The sequence below is a fragment of the Alligator mississippiensis genome, chromosome 2 (assembly GCF_030867095.1).
Source record: "Alligator mississippiensis isolate rAllMis1 chromosome 2, rAllMis1, whole genome shotgun sequence".
Lineage (NCBI taxonomy): Eukaryota > Metazoa > Chordata > Crocodylia > Alligatoridae > Alligator > Alligator mississippiensis.
Genome location: NC_081825.1, coordinates 171,424,246 through 171,447,070, shown reverse-complemented (window position 1 = coordinate 171,447,070; position 22,825 = coordinate 171,424,246). Strand labels below are relative to the sequence as shown.

At 48.2% G+C, this 22,825-nt stretch overlaps 1 protein-coding gene across 5 annotated transcripts in view; it reads left to right on the top strand.

Annotated features, from left to right (window-relative positions):
- The window catches only part of SPTB (spectrin beta, erythrocytic), a 135,503-nt gene that overhangs the window by 42,445 nt on the left and 70,233 nt on the right, over positions 1-22,825 (top strand). For all 5 annotated transcript variants that reach the window (XM_059722418.1, XM_059722417.1, XM_059722416.1 and 2 more), the window contains exons 4-13: positions 1,584-1,757; positions 7,778-7,869; positions 8,561-8,641; positions 9,112-9,227; positions 9,891-10,003; positions 11,306-11,493; positions 12,814-12,931; positions 18,279-18,437; positions 19,031-19,333; positions 21,557-21,707. In XM_059722418.1, the coding sequence (XP_059578401.1) occupies positions 1,584-1,757; positions 7,778-7,869; positions 8,561-8,641; positions 9,112-9,227; positions 9,891-10,003; positions 11,306-11,493; positions 12,814-12,931; positions 18,279-18,437; positions 19,031-19,333; positions 21,557-21,707 (1,495 nt within the window). The remainder of the gene's footprint in view (positions 1-1,583; positions 1,758-7,777; positions 7,870-8,560; positions 8,642-9,111; positions 9,228-9,890; positions 10,004-11,305; positions 11,494-12,813; positions 12,932-18,278; positions 18,438-19,030; positions 19,334-21,556; positions 21,708-22,825) is intronic.

Here is a 22,825-nt window from a genome sequence, read left to right as displayed (position 1 = left end):
CTACCTGCCAGTTAGCCCTGTGTTGAAGCACCCTGTGCCCCAGGCAGCCAGGGCAGCATCTACATGTGCACTGTTGTGCATGAAGAAACTCTGGAGCAATAAGCTCTGGAGTTTATTTGTGTGCATTAATCACATATGTAGATGTGCCTACAGGGTCTCACATTCCAGTAGTCCTGGGCCCCTCGTCAACCTCAGCCACCTGCCTTCCTCCCTCTGGGAGATGCCATTGTTGTGTGGGGGCAGTCAGGCGATTAATGCAGCAGCCACTGCGAGTAAGAACCCTCTCATGCCCCACTACGCTGGCCCTTTGTCACTGAGTGCTGCTGAGTCCTGTCATCAGTAGCAATGGGCAGTAGTGAATTCAGGGGTGAGAAAGGCAGTGACTACAGTGTGGGGGTGGAGCTGGGCGTGGAGAAGTGGATGCATTAACTCCCTGGCTTCCCTGTCAGCTGAAGGGGACTCTTGTCTGCTCCCCATGGCCACAGCCTTAGGCCCTGCTGCCTAAAGCCCCAACCTTCTCCTTTTCTCCGAATACCACTGATTACTGTTGCCAGCCATAGTAGGGACTGGTGGATTCAGTTGTGCAATGAAGTGGCACATGCTTGCTGAGGGCCCTCCATTCCATCAGATCAGGCCTTTACATACCAGATCTAGTGTCTTTGTGGGCTGGGCCATAGGTTGCCAACCCCTATTCTAGACTGTGATATCACAGAGGAGTAGGCAGAGGAACCCTTCTTGACCCCTTTTTCCACATTATAAAAGGGTGAGTGAAAGCAAGCTGATAAGATGACTCTGTGCCCTCCAGGACCTTCTCCCCATGCCTGCCATAGTGCTGCTTTGTAGGGACAGGGTAGCAGGGAGCAGCATTTCTCAGGTCAGAGGATTGTGAAAACCTTCTGTGGATCAGGGCAAAAACTGATCATTAAAAAATATGGAAGCTCCACATGGTTTGGTGAGGGGAGGCAGGGTGCAGCCTAAGTGGGAAAGGCTAGGAATGGGGAGGCAGCACTGGAAGTTCACCCAGTAGGATGAAGGGTGGGTAGCTGAGCAGTGGGAGGCAACTTGTAGGTCATCTTGCTGTTCCCAAAGGTAATCATGATGAGCTGTTTGGGTTACAGCAGAGTTTGTTAGAGCCATACATTCAAACTGAAGCTCAATAGAAACTAGCTACAAAAGCGTTCTACATTTTTTCAAACAACATTGAAGCTCGTTGGCCATTTTTATTGTGCAGTAATTACTTTCCATGCGTAGCATGTCTAAATTTATTATGTAGTTAAACAGTTAATTGCTCAATAGATGTAAAGTGTGTCAGGGGCCTGCATGTCCCAGGCAGCTGGGGACACCATCATTCTAGGTGCTGCACAGTGCGATGTCAGAAGTGACGTCAGGCATGCCGCTCGGCATGGTTAGGAAGAGGAACATCTTGGGCTGTGGATTGTGGGCCGGGACAGCACAGGTGCTGTGTGGACTCCGAGGGGTTGGGATTTCTCCTTCCACAGTGGGAGCTAGGTGTCAGCAGGTGTTAGGCAGCAGGGTAGGGAGGGCATGTTCCAGGTCTGACCTGCTCTGTGGTTGCTCTGCAGCCCAAGCCTACCAAGGGGAGGATGCGCATTCACTGCCTGGAGAATGTGGACAAAGCCCTGCAGTTCCTTAAGGAGCAGCGCGTGCACCTGGAGAACATGGGTTCCCACGACATCGTTGACGGCAATCACCGCCTGGTCCTGGGCCTCATCTGGACCATTATCCTCCGCTTCCAGGTAGTGTCCTGGCACTACCTGGAAGCATCCTATCCCCTGAGCTGGCTCCCCAATTACATAGAAGAAAGAAAGCCCTAGCTACCCCACAAACAAGGGCAAGGTGTAGACAGAGGAGCAAGAGGAATGAGTAGGACAATGGTGTCTTTGTCCTACAGACACTTGGGAGATTTGTGAAATTCTTCTTGTCTTGAACTGGGCCCAAAAGTTGAGAATTTAAAAATGTTTTCTTCTTTCCTAATCAAAACATTTTTGTTTTTATAATTTTGAAATGTTTTCTTTTGTTTTCATCCCCTAAAGTCATACATAGACACCTGGGGTTGGTCCAAATTCAGGAAATGCCACTCTTGAATCATCCCTGATCAATGCTTATCCAGCCTCTTCTTGAAAACCACTATAACTTCCCTGGGCAGTCTATTGCGTGACCTTGGTGTTCTAATAGTCTGGAAGTACTTCCCGTGATCAAATCTAAATCTACTTCTCTGCAATTTAAAGACGTTGCTTTGTGTCCTGCCCTCTGCAGCAAAGAAGAAAATTTGTTCTCTTTCTTCTTTGTTGCAGCCATTCAGATATCTGAAGACTACTATCAGGTCCCTCACCACCCCCGTGATCCCTTTTTCTTTGAGCTAAATGTACCCAGTCCTCTCAGCCTTTCTTCATATGGCTTATCTTTCAACCTCCTTATCATTTCTGTTGCTCACTTCTCTATCCTCCCCAGCTTCTCTACATTCTTAAACTGTGGAGCCCAGAACTGCAGATAATGCTCTAGGTGAGACCTAATCATTTCCTACCCATTTTCATTGCAATTTGTCTATTACCACTTACATTTCAAAACAAAATGTTGCATCAAGCTGGAAATCAGGCATTTTTTCTTCTAAAGGTGCACATCTACACAAGATAGACTACTGTGCAGTAAACTAATCTACTGTGCAGGAAGGCTTCGCCATGTAACCGTGAGCAGCAACTACTGCACCATATATTAGTCACTGTGCAGTTAGACAGTTGTAAATACAGGTACTAAATTAACTGCACAGTAGTTACTGTGCAGTAGTGCTCCTGTAGACACTGACCAGAAGCAAATTTGCTCCCAGTCAGCCACACTAGCAGGGGGCCTCGTCCCAGTACTGCTCAGCTCCTGGCTCTCTCCAGGAGCTGATTAGAGCTGGGATCAGGTCTCTCTCTTTATCCCCCTCTGTCCTTGTGCTGTGTGGCTCCAGGTTTCCCACAGAAGCTAGAAGCTAAGCAGTGCTGGGACTAGGGCACACTGTTTCCCGCTTAGTGGGATAGCTCCTGGCCAGCCCCTTGCTGGGCACTGGGCTGGCTGGCAGTGCATGCAGTGGAAGAGCTCTGCCGGCTTTAGCTGCAGCAGCTGTCTTCCAGTCCAGTGCACATCAGAACCCCTCCCAATATGCATGGAGCCAGGAGACAGCTTTCACTGCAGCGGGCAGAGCATTTTTGGCCCCATGTGCATTGGGACCAGGCCCATGAACCCTGCCAGCCCCTGGACTAACATCCTGGGGGAGCATGGAACTCCCCCTGGCTGCTGCAGTGGGGGTAGAGAAGGACAGGAGCAGCTTTGTACCAGGCTATTCCTATTGGGAGCACCCAGATTTGCCCCCAACAGGGTGCACATGTAGTCGTGCTTTTGGGAAGGCATATTTTACTGCATAGTATTTTACTGTGGGTAGTGGTGAGACTTTAATTTGCTCAGCTCCAAGAGCCATGCTAATTAAAAGCACCCAGAATGTCATATGTGTCAGCATCCCAGTGTTGAAAAATGGCAGCAGGGCGCTTTGAACTCAAGCTCATCAAATGAGTTTTAGTTTAAAGCACCCAGCCTCCATTTTTCAGCATGGGGATGCTGATACATGTGACACTGGAGTCTGCTGGAGCATGGTAATTACCACGCTCCAGCAGACTCAATTAATTGAGTCTGCTCCAATGCACTGTAATTACAGTGTGTCAGAGCAGCCTCCCTGCACTTGTATAGGAGCCCATAATGTGCAGGTGGATGAAAGCTTAGCATTGTCACGCCCAGGCTTGTCTTTCTGACAGTTATTTTTTGCCTTTTCAGAGGTGGTGTAAGGGTAAATACATTGATGTTTTATTAGCCAAAAAGCAGACTTAGCAACACCAAAACTTTTCATAATTACATGTCCATTTTGCCAAATGTTTAAATAAAAAAACCCAAACAACCGAAACACAGTTGAAATATCCAGCTTTGACATTTTCAAAGCAAATTTGAAACATTTTTAAAAAAAAATGATAAGGCTTCAAATTGAGAATAAAACCTTTTATTTTACTGAAATAACATGTTCTGCTTGACCCAACACAAAACCCCTTTTTAAAAATTTTTCACCATTGTTTTTAAAAATGTTTACAGGATCAAGGCAAAGTAGGGCTGAAAGGGACCTGACAAAGTAATCTGGTTCAGCCCCTTGCTCAAGGTAGGGTCATTCCTAGTCAAGTGTCAGTCTGACTTGCTCTTGAAAATTTCCAGGGCTGAAGACTTTACAACTTTTCTAGATAGGCTGTTTCAATGCTTGACCACCCTCATAGTTAGAAAGTTCCTCCTAATCTCCACCCTAAACTTCTACTGTAGCTTGAAGTCTTTGTTCCTAGGTCTGTCCCCTGCAGCCCTAGAAAATGGTCTAACTCCATCCTCTCTATAATTGCCCTTCAGGTATTTGAAGATTGTTATGCAATCTCCCCTCATTTTTCTCTTCTCCAGAATAAATAATCATAGTTCTCTTAGCCTTTCCTCATAAATCATGCTTCCTAATCCCCTAATCAATTTAGTTGCTCTGCACTGGCTTCTTTCCAAACTATCCATATCTTTCTTGAAGCGTGGGGCCCAAAACAGGACACAGTAGTCCAAGTGAGGCTCCATCAGTGTTGAGTAGAGTGCAAGAATTGATTTTTTTTTTTTTTTTCTTTTGAAGTGACATTCCTGTTAATACAATCCAGCATGCTGTTGGCTCATATTCAGCTTATGGTCTACTGTAATCTTCAGGTCCTTCTCTGCAGTACTGCAGTCAAACCAGCTGTTGTTTTCTCTCCAAACCAAATCAGGTTTTCCACATTTATTCTGCTATTGCCAAGGTGCTGGAAAAGCCAGTTTTGTTCAGCTCTTGTGCACAGATATCTTAGCAGTGCGAGCCCAGTCAGCTCCCACGACAGAATCATAGAAAGAAGGACCAGAAGGGACCAATAAGATCATCAAGTCTAGTCCCCTGCCAAGGGCAGGAGGTAATTGGGTTCAAATGAGCTCAACAAAGTATTTGTACAGCCTCCTCTTAAAGACTGCCAGAGATGGCAACTGCACCAGCTCTGCTGGAAGTGTGTTCCAGATTCTAGTTACCCATATGGAAAATAAGTTTTTCCTTATGTCCAGCCGAAACTTTTCCTCAACTGGCTTGTGTCCATTGGTCCACGGCTTCTCGGTGGGGGGCTTTTCTGAAAAGTTGTTCACCTAGGTCCTGGTGTTCTCCCTTGACATATTTGTAGGTGGCTATCAAGTTGCCTCTCAGCCTTCTTTTGCTCAGGCTGACCAGTCCCAGATTCTGAAGTGTCTCTTCATAGGACCTGTCCCCAAGGCCCTTGGTCATGCAGATGGCCCTTCTCTGCACCCTTTTGAGCTTGTCCACATCCTTCTTGAAGTGTGGTGCCCGGAACTTGACGCAGTACTCCAGCTGTGGCCTCACCAATGCCAAATAGAGGGGGAGGAGTACCCTTCTGGATCTGTCAGCGGCACACCTGCTGATGCACACCAGAGTTCTATTTGCTCTGTTGGTGTCTTCGTCACACTGGTGGCTCGTATTCATCTTCTGGTCAATTGTCAACTCTAGGTCCCTTTCAGACGCAGTGCTAGCCAGTAGACCACAACCCATCATATAGATATGGTGGGGGGTTTTCCTACCCAGATGAAGGACCCGGCATTTGTCCCTGTCACACCTCATCTGGTTATGTTTAGCCCATAGGACCAGCCTGTCAAGGTCATCCTGAATCCTTGACCTGTCCTCTGATGTGCCCTCTTGTCCCCACAGTTTGGTATCGTCTGCAGACTTAATTATTGCACTTTTCACTCCCTTGTCCAAGTCATTAATAAAGATATTAAAGAGCACAGGGTCAAGCACTGATCCTTGGGGTATACCATTAGAGACGGCGTTCCAGGATGAGGTCACCCCATCAATTATGAATCTATGAATCTATGAATTAAGACTTGTTGGGATTAGCTGCTGAGCCAGTTCCCAACCCACCTCACTGTAGCCTGGTCTAGGCCAGAATTCTCCAGCTTAACTGAGAGGATTTCATGGGAAGCAGTATCAAAGGCCTTGCTGAAATCTAGGTAGACAACGTCCACCTCCTGTCCTGTGTCCAGGTGGTTAGTTACCTGATCATAAAAGGACACCAGGTTTGTTAGGCGTGGCCTCCCCTCTACAAAGCCATGCTGACTGCTTCTCAGTACCCCACCAGATGTGAGCTTATGGGTGATGTCCTCCTTGAAAATTTTTTCAAAGATCTTCCCCAGGACTGAAGTCAGACTGACCAGTCTATAGTTGGCAGAGTTGTCCTTCTTTCTCTTAAAGATGGGTACCACATTTCCCTTCTTCCAGTCATTAGGGACAACTCCTGAGTTCCACGATTCCTCGAACAGCCTTGCCAGAGGCACTGCTACGAGCTCGGCCAGCTCTTTCAGCACTCTCAGGTGGAGGTTGTCTGGACCAACTGACTTAAAAGCCTCCAATTGATCTAAGAGTATCTTCACCTGTTCGGGACTGATTTTATGAGGACTACTATCATTGCCATATTCTCTGTGCTCCTGGTCTGGTGACCAGTTCTCACCTGGTTTCAGGAATACTGATGCAAAGTAATTGTTGAGGAGCTCTGCCTTTTTATGGGGGTCAAGTGTGGGCTTCCCCTCCATGTTCTGTAGGGGTGCCACAGTGGAGCTTGATTTTTTTTTTTCTTGCTCCCTATGTACCTATGGAAGGATTTTTTGTTATATTTAATTCCAGTTGCCAGCTTGATTTCCATGGACCTCTTGGCTTTCCTTGTCTTCTGTCTGCAGATCCTGGCCACATGAGCATACTCTTCTTTGGATCCCAAATCATTTTTCCATTGGGTGTGTGCTTCTTTTTTCTTTTTGAGATGTTCCTTAATGTCTCTGTTGAGCCAGGAGGGTCTCTTGGCCTCTCTCCCTCTTTTTGATCTCATGGAGATGGCCTCTTTTTGAGCGATAAGAATAGCCTCCTTGAGGAAGCGCCATCTTTCTTGAGCTCCCAAGTTGTTCAGATGCTGGTTGCGAAGGGCTTTCCAACTAGACTTCTGAGTTTACCAAAGACTGCCCATCTCAAGTCTAGGACTTTTGTTCTGCTGGTAGAGTTCCCAGGCTTTCAGTGGATGGTGAATCTGATCAGATCATGATTGCTGGCACCCAGAGCACCTGCAATCTTCAGGCCACCTACCACGCCTTCCTCTTTGGCCAGCATCAAGTCCAGAGTGGCTTTCCTCCTAGTTGGCCCCTCCACAGTCTGTATCAAGAACAGGTCATCTCTAGTCTCCAGGAAGTTGGTTGGTCTGCTGGAGCAGGCTGGATGATTTTCCCAACAGATGTCAGGGTAATTGAAGTCACCCATGACAATCAAGTCTAGTACTGACTGCTTTGACCAGTTAGCTGTAGAATGCCAGGTCATAATCCTCTTCTTGTTGGGGGGGCCTGTAATAGACTCCCACCATCACGTCCCCTTCTCCTGAGCCTCCTTGTAACTTGACCCAGAGGGTCTCAAGGGACTTTCCCCTGCCATCAAATGTAACCCGCAGGGAGGGGTACCACTCCTTCACATAGAGGGCCACCCCCCCCACCCTTCTTGCCATTTCTGTCCCTCCTATAGAGTCTGTAGCCCTCAATATCCACTGCCCAGTCATATGTGTTGTCCCACCAAGTCTCCATCAGTCCAGGTAGAAAAATCCTCAGTTAGAAAAACTTGAATTTCACTGGGATATTTTTCTTTTTATTTCAGATCCAAGACATTATTGTCCAGACTCAGGAAGGCCGTGAGACACGCTCTGCCAAGGATGCATTGCTGTTGTGGTGCCAAATGAAGACTGCAGGGTACAGTGTAAAGCCTGATGCCTGTGCCCAGCCCAGGACTGAATGAGCAGCAAATGTGGGAGGAGTTCATACTGGCCTAAAAGATCTAGCATAGTTCAGTCTAATTTGATTAATTAGATCAGCATCTCCTCCTGGTGGACAATTGATTAGGCCCCAGTGGGGGAAATACAGGTCTTCAGTAGTCTAGCGCAGTGATTCCCAGCTGGGGTGCTACAGCACCCTGGGATGTCATGAGATCCTTTTAAGGATATTGTGTAATATTGGCACAATTACATATGCAAACACCTACATGATTCACAAGATAAACCCAGAAATTTCAAATAGTGTAAAAAACATTCTGATCTGTTGTGTTCCTTACTGCAGAGTAAAACTACTTGGGAGAAAAAAATCAGGATAAATTACTCTAGGGGAAAATCATGTCATGTGCCATATCTTGGGTTTCCAAGAAGTTCCTGGAATTTAAAAAAATAAGAAGTGTTTATTTCCTATGCAACTTTAGGGACTGAAAAGCAGATGCGGAAAATACTCACATCGAGATATCCCATTTCAGCTGTTGATTCTCCTTTGATCTCACTAGGGTTTTTTTGGATTTGTGACCTGGAAACTGGGGGTGCTTGTCTAAACCTGCCTGTCTAGCACCTGTTTGAAGTGCAGTGTAAGGTGATGCCTTGTTTTCCTCTTGGTTCTGCAGCTACCCTCATGTTAATGTGACCAATTTCACCTCCAGCTGGAAGGATGGCCTAGCATTCAATGCCCTTATACACAAGCACAGGTAAGAGACTCCATGAGCACCAAGAAATGTCCAGTGGACACTTTAACATGCTGCAAACAGCCCAGTGGTGAGAAGCCATGGAAAACCATCGTACATCACCATCCTCTGTCCCACTCTTGTCACCATCCACCATCCCACTCTTGACACCACAGCCATTGTTAGTCCTACCTTCTGCCTGCCATATCTGCTTCCCATCCTGGTGCCATCTCCTCATCATGTCCCATGGTAATGGTTGTGATGATCTAATAGGCACAGCATTAGGCTTAGACAGGGAGAGGTGGGTTCCTTTCCCTGACACTGACTCCTTGTGTGACCTTAGGCAAGTCACTTAGTTGTTTGCATCAAGACTTCCCTTCTGTACAGCATGGCTTAGGCCCAGAGGAATGGTGCAGTGTTGAGAGTGAGTCAAGGACCTGGATAGTGCCCCACACTGTCATTTCTGAAAGCATCATGTTCCTTTTCCTCACCAGACCTGAGCTCATAGACTTTGAGAACCTGAGGCATTCAAACGCCCGGCACAACTTGGAGCATGCATTCAGTGTGGCAGAACGGCATCTGGGCGTCACCCCTCTTCTTGACCCAGAAGGTAAGATCCCTTGAGGTGTTACACATTGGATATACCTGCCTTCCACTTCCTAAAGTATGTCTGTCCATGCACAGACACTGAGTTACCATGCTGAACCTGGTGCAAAATATTAAATGCTACCTTAAAACCAGATGGCACCCTCATTGTGTTTGCAAAGTGTATTCCTGACTGTGTGTGGTCTCCTATTTTAGATGAAAGGAAGCATTTCCTAGGGGACAGGGCACCAGGCTGGCACTCAGGACACCTGTCTTCTATTCCTAGTTCTTGAAAAAGGACATTTTTGAAAGATGGCATGCAAACTGTGAAGCTCTCTCCCAAAAGTTTCTTTATTATGACATATTTTTATCCAAATCACTCTTGGTATTGCTTATTTACCAAAACACAAGTTTTCAATCAACAGTAACTTTTTTTTTTCCATGTTAATGGAAAAAAAATTGTGAAAAAACAGATTGGTTTGAAAACCTGTTAAGTGGTATTTTCCAGTGTGTTTCCCATAGGTTGTGCTGCTGGCCTTGCCTTGTGTGAGCCTGCTTCTTCTTGTGTGAGCATGGTTCTTCTGTCTCTGTCCCTGACAAGAGTGATGGGCAGAAGAGCCTTTCAAGCCTGGGAGCTGGGTATGTTCTCCAGTAGCCTTAATGCCATTCTCTCCTGTTTTGCTGGCAGATGTTTTCACAGAGAACCCAGATGAGAAATCCATCATCACCTATGTGGTGGCCTTTTACCACTACTTCTCCAAAATGAAAGTCTTAGCAGTGGAAGGGAGACGGCTTGGCAAGGTAGGGTTGCTGTCTACTGTCACACCCTTCTCTGCCGCATGTTCCTCTTTCTTCCCTCATTGAGTGTGGGGAAACCTGTGGAGTTCCAGTGTTAGGAACTGATGTTGCCAGTTGATGGCAGTTATACCCATTGTGGACATGCAGCAGGAAATGTAAGGCATTACCCCATCACAGGACTGGGAGAACTCACTGCAGCCTGTACTGGCTTTGTCTCCTCAGCCCTATGCATGGCTTGCCTTTCCCACGCATCCTCTCAGTGCAACATGCATCCTGTTCAAGTCACCAGCACAGTCATGCATTTAAAGGTTGGACCCCCAGCTGGGATCAAAGAGCCAAAGCTGCAGGAGAGTCATAGGGCTGGATGCTAAGTAGATGTAAGCCAGATGCAGCTCCATGGCAATCCATGGGCCAGGTCTCTAACTGGTATAAACTGGCCCAGCTCCACAACCATATGCCTGGTAGGTTGAAACTGCCATTGCACCATAAGCCCAGGGATGGTGACCAGCACGTAGCAGCTGGAGATCTGACCAGCAATGTCCATAGGGAGTCATTTGTCCCAGATCTGCTTGCCAGTCTGAGACATCCATGAGGAACCAGCCAGGCAGGTCCCTAAAGTTCATGGTGAGGCTACCTCCTTAAGCACAGAGAAGCAGAGAGCTCTTTGATCTCTCAGCCAAAGAGAGTGAGATCCCAGAACTGGAGCTGAATCTAGGACAAGGTGAAAAGTTTGCCCTCGAGAGGGTTAACCTACCAGATGACCTGGCCAGGTCAGGTCATGGTGGAGGGGGTTTTTTCCCATCATGCTGAGGTCTCTGCAGCATGTCTGGGTTTTCCTGAAAGACTTGCTCCCAGGCAACCAGGGGGTCATGTTGGAGTTGGGGGTCCTGGGGCAAAGGTCTCTGCCCTGGACTGTTATGCAGGAGGTCAGACCGGGTGTGCAACTGGTCAGTGAATCTTTAAAGAGACTTATCCTTCTCACAGGCTCCATCCCTCATCCAGTTGCCCCAGTTCGGGCCTTCAAGCAACAGCTCATGGAGTGTGTACAACCTGGGTTGCTATCTGTTACAGTAGAGAGCAACTTTCATGCATGGCACCATGCTGGTTTTGCTTTGTTACTGAGCTATGGTCCCCACTGCTCTGGAGCACCAGCATGCCACTCACCTTGGCATACATGCCTGGGGCATGCCTGGAAGGCATGAGTCAAGAGGTTGGCATTTCTCCCTTTGGACTCCATGCAGTGGCTCTGAGGAGCAGACAGGTCCCACAGGAGGTCACATTCCCTGCTTTCTCATCCCTCCCCAGGTGATTGAGCATGCAATAGAGACAGAGAGGATGATTGATCGGTACAGTAGGCTGGCCTCTGACCTACTCGCTTGGATTGAGCAAACTATCGTGGTCCTCAACAGCCGCAATTTTTCCAATTCACTGGCTGGCGTGCAGCAGCAGCTTCAGTCCTTCAGTACCTACCGCACTGTGGAGAAACCCCCAAAGTGAGTAGCATGCTATGCTTGTTTCTCCCCCCATGCCCTTCCCTTCCTAGGGCCAGGGAAAGGGCCATTTATTCAGGTACATAATCTCTAGCGGAGCTTTTCACCCCTAGATCTCAGAGCTCCTTTACAGGAGACTGTAGCATTATCCCCACAGAGGAACTGAGGCAAAGAGCAGGCAGAGGGTTTTTGCTTAGGGCTGGACTCCAGGGATAGCCAGTGCTCTGCCTATTAGATATCACTGTCTATCTCCCTGATAGTTTTTGACAGAGATTTCAAGAAATTTGCCCCTGGATGCAGTAGTGGTGTGGGGACAGCACAGTAGCAGCAGGACAGTGTGTAAACTCCAGGTCCTCATACCACAGAATTCTGGCCGAGGAAGGGGAGGCAAGCTCCACTCCCTGCAAAGCTCAGATGGAGAGACAGATCAAATGGTCCTGTGAGTGCACAGTTAGCACACACCCGTAGCTAGTAGTGTCAGCTGGGAGTAGGGAGCTGTGGGGCCAGTTTCCTGTGTACAAGGAAGTGATATCATGAGAAGTCCAGCAGTTTTTAATAAGGAATGAGGAAAGGATGGCCTAGTGTTGAGGGTGGGCTGAGTTCCCTTGTGTCACAGCCTCCTGTGTTACTAAGGTCCTGGACAGGTTATACAGTGGTATTATTTAGATTGGCTTTGTACACCAATGTGTTTTACACTGGGATTAGGAGTGGACAGATGTGCTGCTATCCCAGGATTCCTGTGTGCAGTAGGTAGCTATTACTATATCTTGTCACTAGACAGCAGGGGATCAGTAATAGCCTGTCTGTCTTTATCCAACAGCTGCTCTGGGATGAAGGTGGACAGACAACGCTTAAACGAGGGTAACTTACACTGGTGGAGTTTTGCTCAGTTTCTTTTAGGGATAATTCTTCACCAGTTTAGATTAACTTGCCCCAGTTTAGATGTTTGCATCATCTGTGACATTCTTTTACACTTTTCTGTTGCCAGTTACAGTGGAGTAACTGTATCATCTGTCCATGTTCTTATTCTCACTGTGATTCAGTTTTCCATGTGTGGGTGACAACACTGCCCCAGTGCAGGAGGGAAGGGGGAGGATCAGTACAAAAGTCCTGCCCAGACAGCAGGTTGATGAGCTGGATCACTTCCATTAGCAATCTTCCTTTGGAAACTTTGAGATGAACCCAGTACAGCTGAGCAGCCAGGCTAATTTTAGTGGTGGGCATCCTATTGCTGAGGTTGTGGAGTTTCTGGTGATGTTGGGGAAGTGGCTGGCTTGGTCTGAAAGGTGTGAGCTCTTTCTCTTTTGCTGTGCTTTCCAACAGGTTCCAGGAAAAGGGGAATCTGGAAGTTCTGCTGTTCACCATCCAATCCCGAGTGCGAGCCAACAATCAAAGAGTATTCACTCCAAATGAAGGCAGGCTTGTGTCTGACATCAACAGGGTATCTGACGATTTCCCTTCTAATATGTCTTGCAGAGGGATGAAGTGCCAGAACACACCATTTTAAACTAGCATAATTGGCCTTTACATCAGTGTAAGAAAAGAACTGGACACTTGATATAAAGCCCTATGTGAATGCAACTTATCTGAATCTGATTTAGAATTATCTAGGAAAAAATCAGAGGTTAAATTACACCAGTATAAGTGTCATGTGTTCACAGTTATCGGTTTCTTAGGGTAACTGTTTGCTCAGAGCAAGCAGGCTATTTCTAGTCTCACAACTTTGCCTTATCTTCTGCTCTGGATCCCAGTGTTACTTATGTTGTTGTGCAAAACCAATGTAAATTACATTAGTGTAAGAGTGCTGTGTGTCAAGGCCGCCTGATGCAGGCCAGAGCAGCATGAGGAGGCTCATTGAGGGTTCCTTCTGCAGCATCCTTATCTCATGATGTGAGGTGAACATAAGATTGGATAGCAGTACTGCAGCTTTCCTGCTCTCTGCTGCCATATTGGCCAGTATGGTGGGACACTAGGGGGCCCTACTACACTGAGCCACCTGTCTCACTGTGCCCAACCAAAACCCTGCTTTGGGTGCATCTCCTAGGGCGCCTACGTCTGGCTAACCCCCTTCCTGGAGCACACCCGCAAGCTGGGGGTAATCGCTTCCACCACCTGGGCTCTGGTCTCTGTTAGGGCTCTGTGCAGCCCGGGATACACAGACCCTGCAGACCTTGGGGATGCTTAACGCCACCGCGGTATTTCAGGGTACTTCTTTTAGCCTGAAACATTCAAAAATAGCCTCCTGTACCAGAGGAAAGTAAAGAGCCAAGCCCACCTTAGGTAGCTGAGCAAAGGGAGCTATAAAGGCTGTCTGACCCCTCTCTCCTCAAGAATCCATGGCCAACATGCTGCATGCAGGCAACCTTTTATTGTTCAGAGAGAGAGAGAATGGGATAAGAGGAAAACAAAAGGGGATTTCAGAGAAAACACATTTGGGAGAAGGACCACTGAGAGACTGAGCCAGAACTTTCATTTTACTGAGGATTGTGACATTCTAAGGGTAGTGGTAGGGGCGGCGGTGGGGACACTTTTTTTGCACCATAGCAGATAGCCAAAACTTCTCAAGTTGCCATAAAACAAAAGTCCAGAGTACTTGATTTGGCACCAAAGAAATATTTCATTTTGATATGGGGAAAATCTTGTGCTTTGACTTCACTCTTGGGATGCAATTTGCTTTGATTTTTATATTATGATGAAATCTTACTGGTAATTTGAACAGAGATTGTTGCTGAGAGGATGAAACTGGTGGGTGCAACTGCTGTCCTTTGGTTAAGAGAATGGAAACAGTTCAGTTCCTTTATGAAACAATAGCAATATCCTAATCAAAGCAAAGGCACATGAACAGACACCCCGTCTTTGACCCTTGAAATCAGACTGACATTTTAGCTGTTGTTTTCAGGAGGGGATATTTGTAGTCTGGAGGAAGAAGAGAAGCTTCAGAAGCATTGCACAAACAGGCATGAAGGATGGTCCTAAAGCTAGACTAGTGGTGCTCAACCTCTCTGGCCCCACAGGCTAGATGAGTGATGTGGGGCTGGTCCATGGGCTGGATCTTATGCACAAGGTCAGTTTGAAGGCCTGATCCAACAGAGGGTTGGCATGGGGGATTGATTAGTCCATAGGTGTGATCTAGTGTGTTGGCACAGTGCTGCACACTGGCCAGACTCTGCACACTGTATCCAACCATGGAGTTGACTGTGTTGTGGCTTTCAGAGCAATTGGTGCTGCTGCCACTCTTCTGCTACCAAATTTCTGGAGTCAAGGGGAGCCCCACAGGCCAGATGACATAGTTCAGTAGGCTGGATCTGATGTGTGGGCTAGAGGTTGAGCACCACTGGCTTAGATGGAGCTGGTTGGAAGAAGTTGCAGTGGAGAGCAGGGAAACTCTGGTTTGATTTCTTCGCTGTTCAGGGAAACTGGGCTTTGAATTATAGAATCATACAGAAGTAGGGCTGGAGGGGACCTCCAGAGGTCACCTAGTCCAAACCCTTGCATGAGGCAGGATGTCTCTCTCCAAACCATACTAAACAAATCCATAATCTAACCCGGGGTGAGCACAATATGGCCTGTGGACTGTATCTGGCCTGCCAGTTTACTCTCTCCAACCTGCAGTGCCAGCAGAGGCCAGAGCTGGAGCTGCCACAGACTCTTGGGCTGGATAGAATAAATTGGTGGGCTGCAGGTGGTGGCCAGCTCCGGCCTTCACTGGCAGGGACACTGGGTGGTAGCAGCCCTGCTTGCCCACTCAAAACTGTGGGAGCTTAGGAGATGGAGTCAGACCTCACGGTGCCGGGCAGGCATGCAGGGCTGCTTCCACTTGCCATCCCCTGCCATGCCAGCAGAGACCAGAGCCCTGCCTGCCTGGTCCCCCCTCGCTGGGGTCTGCACAGTGTGGGGGGAGGCTCCATCACAGCTCGGCTCCACGGGACTGTGAATGTCATAGTCCCACCCCCAACATAGCATGGGTCTCAGCCCCAATCCTGCTTGTCAGTGTCAGCCAAGCCAGGCAGTGTGTTGGGTGAGTAGAGAGGAGGAGCAGAGATTAGATATTACAGACCCAGGTGGGCTCCTGCTCCTGCTTATGCTGCTGCTCTAGTGCCAGCCTCAACCTGGCAGTGGGGACCTTGTGTGTGTGCAACCCTGGACAACTCACCAAAACTCATTAACTGGCCCTCCAGCCCAAATGATTGCCAACCCCTGATCTAACCCATTAGCATAAATACACAGTCAAACCCAACAACCACAAGGCAGAACATCCTAATCTGCCATAGATAAAGCAGGCAGACCATGGTGGCCAACATCCTGCTGCTGCAAAGGTGGTTAAAAAAACACTTGAGAGATCTAAGGAAGAGGGCTTTCCTGCTACACAGGAAGGCAAAAAAAAACCCCTCAGTCCATACCAATCTGATTATGGGGTAAAATTCCTTCCTGAACACATATTGGTGTGACCCTAAGTGGAGGAATACAGCTCTCTATCCAAGAACCTCCTGGTTTAAATTTCAGCAGGAGCATTGGCACACCCCAGTTAAAATTCCCAACCTTGGGTGCAGCCAACACCCAAATGATTTTGAGGAAGGCTTTAAAAAAATCCTTAGCACATGTAGCAGAAGGAGGGTGAAAAAATTCTGGCCCCCTGGGAACCAGCAAAGCCCAGAAGCATGAGAAATACCCATAATAGAACATGGGCATAGCTACGTCTAGATGATCCCTGGCCAAATGCTTGTCCAACCTCTTCTTGAACACCTGCAGTGATGGACAGTCCACACTCACCTTCTTTAGGCAGTCAGTTCCCCTGCTTCACTGTTCTAACGGTGAAGAAATGTTTTCCTGATATCCAACCTAAACCTACTTTTCTGCAAATTCAGGCCATTGGTCTGTGTCCTACTCTTCAGTAGGAAAGCAAAGGTTTTTTTTCTTCCTTTTAACAGCAGCCTGTAGCAGGAGACGTGGGTCTTCTGATACTTTAAAAGAAGGCAGGCTCCCTGAGAAGGAGCTTACAGGTGTGCCAGCTGGCAGTTAGGAGTCAGATAACCTGCAGGGGCTGGACTATCAGGATATAAGCCCAGAGCTGGAGCTGGAGCTAGCCAGGCAGTCCAGCCCTGAGTCATGGAAAGGGGAACTGCTGGGCAGCAAGGCTCCTGGTTAACATCTGAGTTGGAGTAAGCAACACTGGTGGTTTGTAAAAGGGACTAAGGGGAGTTAAGGAGGTCGCAGCTGGCTGAGAGAGAGGAGAGCAAGAGAGCGAGCGAGAGAGCGAGAGCGCAGAAGGCCCAGAAAGAATGGAGGTTCAGAGGGCTGGAGGTCTCACTGGCCTGGGAGAGGCCAGGGCTCGGAGGGCTGAAGCCCAAGAAGGGCCACAGCTAGAGACTGGTGGGGTTGGAGAGCCCATGAGTCTCAACTGGCCTGGAAGCCGGGCCAAGGTCTAAGAAGGACTGAAGGCCAGGAGTGCCACAGTCAAAGACTGAGGGGGCCAAAGTGCCTATATCTCAGAGAGGGGCTGGTGTAAGGACGAACAGAGTCAGGAGCTGTACCTGTAGGGGCAGATATGACTTGATTAATATGTGTGTCATCCGTGAGGCATGGTCGTGGATGCTGGGTAGGAGGGAACCCACATAATTAGCCCCTAAGGCAGTGAGCAAGGCAGTGTTCATGAGTGTGAAAGCAGGTTTGGGGAACCCTGGGGCAGTCTCCTGTTTTCTAAAAGTTAAATACACAAAAGCATGGCAGATGAGGAGAAGGGGAAATTGCCCAAAGAGCGAAGTTGATAAGAGCATCACGGCCACCCCTGGAGCAGGACCTAGTTATGCAGCCCTTCAAGTATTTGAAGACTGCTATGCTGTCCCCTGTTCAGTACCTTTTCCACAAGCTGAACATGCCTATTTTCTTCAACCTCATATGACTTACTTTTTAAGGCCTTTATCATCCTTCTCACCAGCCTCTGGATCCTCTGTAACTTCTCTATGCCTTTTTAAAAATGTGGAGCCCCAAATTGTACACAGTACTCTAGATGAGGCCTAACCAGTGCTGAGTAGAGAGGCACTATCACCTTGCATGTCTTGCACCTAATGCTTCTATTGATACATTCCAAAAGTGCATTCACCTTTTGTGCAGCTACATCACACTGCAGACTTGTATTCAGTCTGTGATCTACTAAGACTCCCAGATCCCTTTTTGTAGTGGTACCATCCAGCCAGGTGTCACCCATTTTGTATTTGCATTTTTGATTGTTCTTCCTGAGGTATAGCACCTTACATTTGTCATCATTGAGCCTTATTCTGTTAGCTCCAGCCCAGCTTTCCAATCTGTCAAGATCCTTCTGAATTGCACTCCTGTCCTCCAACATTTTTGCAATCCTCCCCAGTGTAATGCTCCTTTCGAAATAGAAAGGGTTACTTCAAAGCCACCTTACCTTAAGAACAGCTTCTTCTAGCTCCAAAGAGAAATTTTGGCAAGCTGGTTGCAGGGAATTATTATTGTATATAATACATGGTACCCCTGAAATGAATAGTTATTGAAATCTAAAAGTCAGAAGTAAATGCACTGAAATAGTGGCTCTTTTTTCTGTCCTGGAATGAAACAGCCCAACCTGACTAACCTGGCAGATAGAAGGTGGAACAGTCTGTTGTAAACATTTACCCATCACTAACATTGTCAAGATGGGCAAGTTCCCAGGATGGTTTGGGTTTAAAGTGAAAGGCTGTATGATAATGGCAGGTACCTGGCTAGCCCCACTCAACATAAGGGTGACCATATCTTTACATCTCTGCTGTGTATTTATGTGTGAATAGGCATGGGAGCAACTGGAGAAGGCAGAGCATGAGCGAGAGCTGGCCCTGAGGAATGAGCTCATCCGGCAGGAGAAGCTGGAGCAATTGGCCAGGCGCTTTGACCGCAAGGCAGCCATGCGGGAGACCTGGCTAAGCGAGAACCAGCGCTTGGTTGCCCAGGTAAAGGAGTCTGTTGTCTGGGGGCTGCCCACTTGGGATGTGCACACCTGCTGTGGTGAGGGTGGTTGGAGGAGTATGCCTATCTCTGGCAAGGGGGCACAGGCTGCGGGAGCATACCTGTATCAGGCCTCAATGTTTTGGCTAGTGGATCATGCCTGGCTCTGGCCCCAGGTGTCACCTGTGGGAACATGGCAGGCCAGCTTCCCACCCATTGTAAAGGATGATGACTGTGGCTGAGGGTGACCAGGGCTAGTGAGCAGCCTCCCTCTGCTCTGTAGCAACACCGTCTCTCCTGAATCCCTTTTCCAAGCAGGGCTTCCTGTTCAACCTCTTTCTCCTCACATACCACACTCCCTGCTCCCAGTCCTGCAAGCAGGCCCAGGTCCACAAGGGTTGGTCTGCAGTCCTGCACTTCCTGTTAGGGTCTTCCTGGCCCTTGATTCACAGCACCCTGGGGCTTTTGCAAAGTCACCAGATGGATCTAGAGCTTCCATTCCTATTAGAGCCCATGAGGCACCTGGAGGATTTTGGTGTCTCCTGACATTCTGCAGTCCTAGTGAAGGCCTAACCAGGCCCATGTTTGCTTTGGGCAGGATAATTTTGGCCAAGACTTCCCAGCAGTGGAAGCAGCCAAGAAGAAACATGAAGCCATTGAGACAGACACAGCTGCTTACAAGGAGCGTGTGCAGGCCATTGAGGAGGTGGCGGCAGAACTGGCAGCAGAGAATTACTATGATATCAAACGCATCAATGCCAGGAAGGACAATATCCTACAACTCTGGGAGCATCTGCTGGAGCTGCTACGTGCCCGGCGCCAGCGCCTAGAGATGAACCTCACTCTCCAGGAGGTCTTCCAAGAGATGCTGCATAGCATTGGCTGGATGGATGAGATGAAGGTAAGGAGCGGGCTGGAGAAACTCACATGGATCTTGTCATAACCGCAGTCTTAAATACCAGGGTGTCTGCCCCTCATGAGCCTCCAGCCCCCTATAGCGCATGCCAATCCAGTCTAGATACTAGGTACACTCATTCCAGAACAGAGGTGGTCACAAATGGCATGTTGGAAATCCCTTGTGTTAGGGACATCAGTCAAACACTAGTGCCCTGTGTAGCTACCTCCATAGAATTTAGACGGAAGAACATAGGTTGCACTTTGTTCCAGTGTTGCAGGAAGGAAAAGGCAACAGTACATTCACCCTCTTCCAGTGGAGAGGAGCACACGTGCAGTGTGACTTCATCAGGAACCACAACGCTCCATGCACAAACAAACAGAAGGTGGCTGTCAGCCATTCCACTACTCTCACAACTGTTTTATCAGACCAGTGGCACACTCCATACCAATAGGCCTGCTAAAGAGTCGCATGTTAGCTTGGAACACTGTGATTAACTACTGCTGATGTCCATTAACCCAGTTTGAAGCCAGGGGGCTAATACAAGCTGTTGGTAGGCTACTGTAAGGGATGAGATCTCCTGGAGCATGGAATTGTTGATGTGCAGGAGCTCCATGCACTATCAGGCTGCAGGGCATCTCATCAGAGTCCCATACCAAGGAGAAGGGTGGCTAGCCTCCAGTGTTCGAAGACAAGCCAGGCTTATTCCAAAGATAGAGATGTCTAGTAGCCTGGTCCTATTCCCTCATTAGGTGTCTAAGTGTCACTCCAGTGCCTGTGTGTGATCTTATTTAGTCTCTGAAAAGTATCAGTGCAGAAGGCCAGTATGTCTTCTTCCTTCTTCTTGCTGCTTTGTGTACCTTCATCTTTAATCTTAGTTGGACAAAAGTATGTTCATTAATGGTTTGTCAGGACATGAATAGGGTGGAATAAATTCACATTAGACACTTAAGGCCAGATTCTGCTCTTCCTATTATGCACTTAAATGCAATCTTAGGGTGCTACCTTTAAGCCATTCTAAATCTGTGGAATGTTAGCCAGTGTTAAAGTTAGAACAGTTTCAGAGCAGTTGCTGTTTAAGGTTTAATGCTGCCTATAACCTGCACGACTGTGACTTGCCATTAGATGGGCTGGCATGGAGCAGCGTGGCCAGGAGCCAAGACTCTCTCTCTCCTCTGGGAATGGAGCCCCAGAGGTTGTGTGGTGAGAGCATGGAGTCCAGGTATGCATGCTTTTGCTGCCAGGTGGCTCTGTTCCCAGTGCAGAACTGCCAAGGGTTAACTGCAGGAACAGCATGGACCCTGGGGAAGCATGCCTTCTTAGGTTCCATGCACTTGTCACTAGGCAGCCCTCCCCCACCAAGAACACAGGAGGCTGGGGAGGGAAGCCACACCCCCTTCTCCCTCCACCAATTCACTCTGCTAGGGGAAAGGTGCCTAGATGTGGGGCAAAGACTTAGCCCCACTGAGGGGAAGGGGCTGTATACCTGGTCCTCAGCCCAGGGGCCTGGGTTCCATTTTAATCCTTGGGGCAAATGCCACCTCCTGGGCAGTAGAGCTTGGGAGGCTGGAAAGTTTGTTAGGGATAGAGGGGCTGGGAGCTATGCAACCTGGGATGCTGGATGACTGCAAATTGGTCACTATTTCTGTGAAGCAAGCTAACGGTACCCTAACCTGAGCTGGGTAGAGTAGCTGAAAGATAACCCTTGCCCAAAGTGGCATAACTTTAAGATGCTTAGAGAGTACTTAACACAATTTAACACCTTTAAAGTATGGATGCTCCCGTTTTAAGTTTAAAGGTAACCTGTAACACCATCCATATTCCACCCTGCTTAAGCCTCTCAAAAACTATCATCTGGGCTTTAAGACAAAGTTCTGCAAAGCAGTGAGCAGGAGGACTTGCCCATCTTTGGCATTAACTGTTTTCAAGGGACTTAAACAGTCACAGATGGGTGCTTAAGTCAACTTAAGGCAGAATGTACTTGAGAGAACACATTGAGCTTATCAATAGAAGCCCACATAGAGCCCTGGAAACCACCAGCATGCGGTTGAGACTATGGTAACTCCTGCACAGAAAATACATTGTTGCCCCATTGCCCTCATCACAAAGTGTATTCACGGTTTAGGCATAATGGGAAAAACCCTCTGGTAACCTGGGAAAACCCTTTGTCAGGATAGGCCAGTAGCTGAGGCATGTCTGATTCCATCTAGTCTCTTTATTGTTCCATAGGTGCATCTCTTGTCCCCTGAGTTTGGAAAGCACTTGCTGGAAGTGGAAGACCTGCTGCAGAAGCACAAGCTGATAGAGGCTGACATAGCCATCCAAGCAGAGAAGGTGCACACCATCTGTGCAGCTGCCCTTCAGTTTGCTGACAGTAGTGGTAGGTGTAAATGAGTATTTCCATTTCTCTTCTTAGAGCCAGCTACCTGCATGGGGCAGGATGAGCTTTACATGCAACCAAGCCACCTCTTTGTGCCCATTGTGGTCACTTCCAAGGAACTTACCTCCTCCCCAAGGCTTATCATCTTATTGCTGTTCTCTGACTTACCCCAGTCTTGCCTCTGAGATGCAGATCCCAGAGCTGAAAGCAGCTTAAAACCAGCTCAGTGAAAGAGCTTACTATTCTACAGGGGGAAAGAGCCTGGGACTGAACAGATGGGGATTCAGTTCCTGGCTCTGTTGGAGATTTTCTGCATGATCCTATTCCACCCTGCTTGATTTTCTGTAAAGTCATGAACACGCTTGCTTTTGTCACATTCCATCTCAGCCATGAGACTTGTGATGCAAAGCAGTGAGCAGGAGGACCCACCTGCCTTCAGCAGCAATGTTTGAGAGCCTCAAACAGGATGGAATAGGGTTGTACTTAGGCACCTAAGTCCACTTGGATGCCTAATAGATGGGATAGAACATGCCTATGGACAGATTTGAGATCCAGCGCTAAGAGTTTCCAGGGAATTCATAGTGCTTAAAAAAATAGGTCAGGGTTGGTGGCGTACAGGCATTTCAGTCACCTGGCTGGAAAGCTACAGAGATGCATCAGGGTTGAGCTTTCCAGTCAGGGGGCTACTCCTTGGATGCCCCACCCCTAGAGGAGCTTGCCCTCTCACTTGCTGGGGAAGGGGGTAAGATGCCAATGAGCAACTACTAAGGACAGATCTTCACCCTACAGGGTACTGGAAGGAACAGGACCTCCCCTCCTTGTCCTTTGCACCCCTCATATTGCCACTGCTCCAGCTCTTCCAAGGGTTTTTGTGGTGATAAGGGAATTCCCTAACTGGAGTCACCCCTGATCTGTTCAAGGGGCAGGAGGCAGAGCCAGTGGGACTTGACCCATCCAAGGGACACTCAGAATAGTTTGAGCTATGGGGGATGCTCTCTGCTCCTTGCACAGCCCTGCGGTGACCCAGGTCTAATCAGTGGGGTGGGGTGGGGTGGGGTAGGGAATTTCCAACACTGCTTGAATAGTCTGAGCAGCTTCCCACTGGATGGGCTATTGGG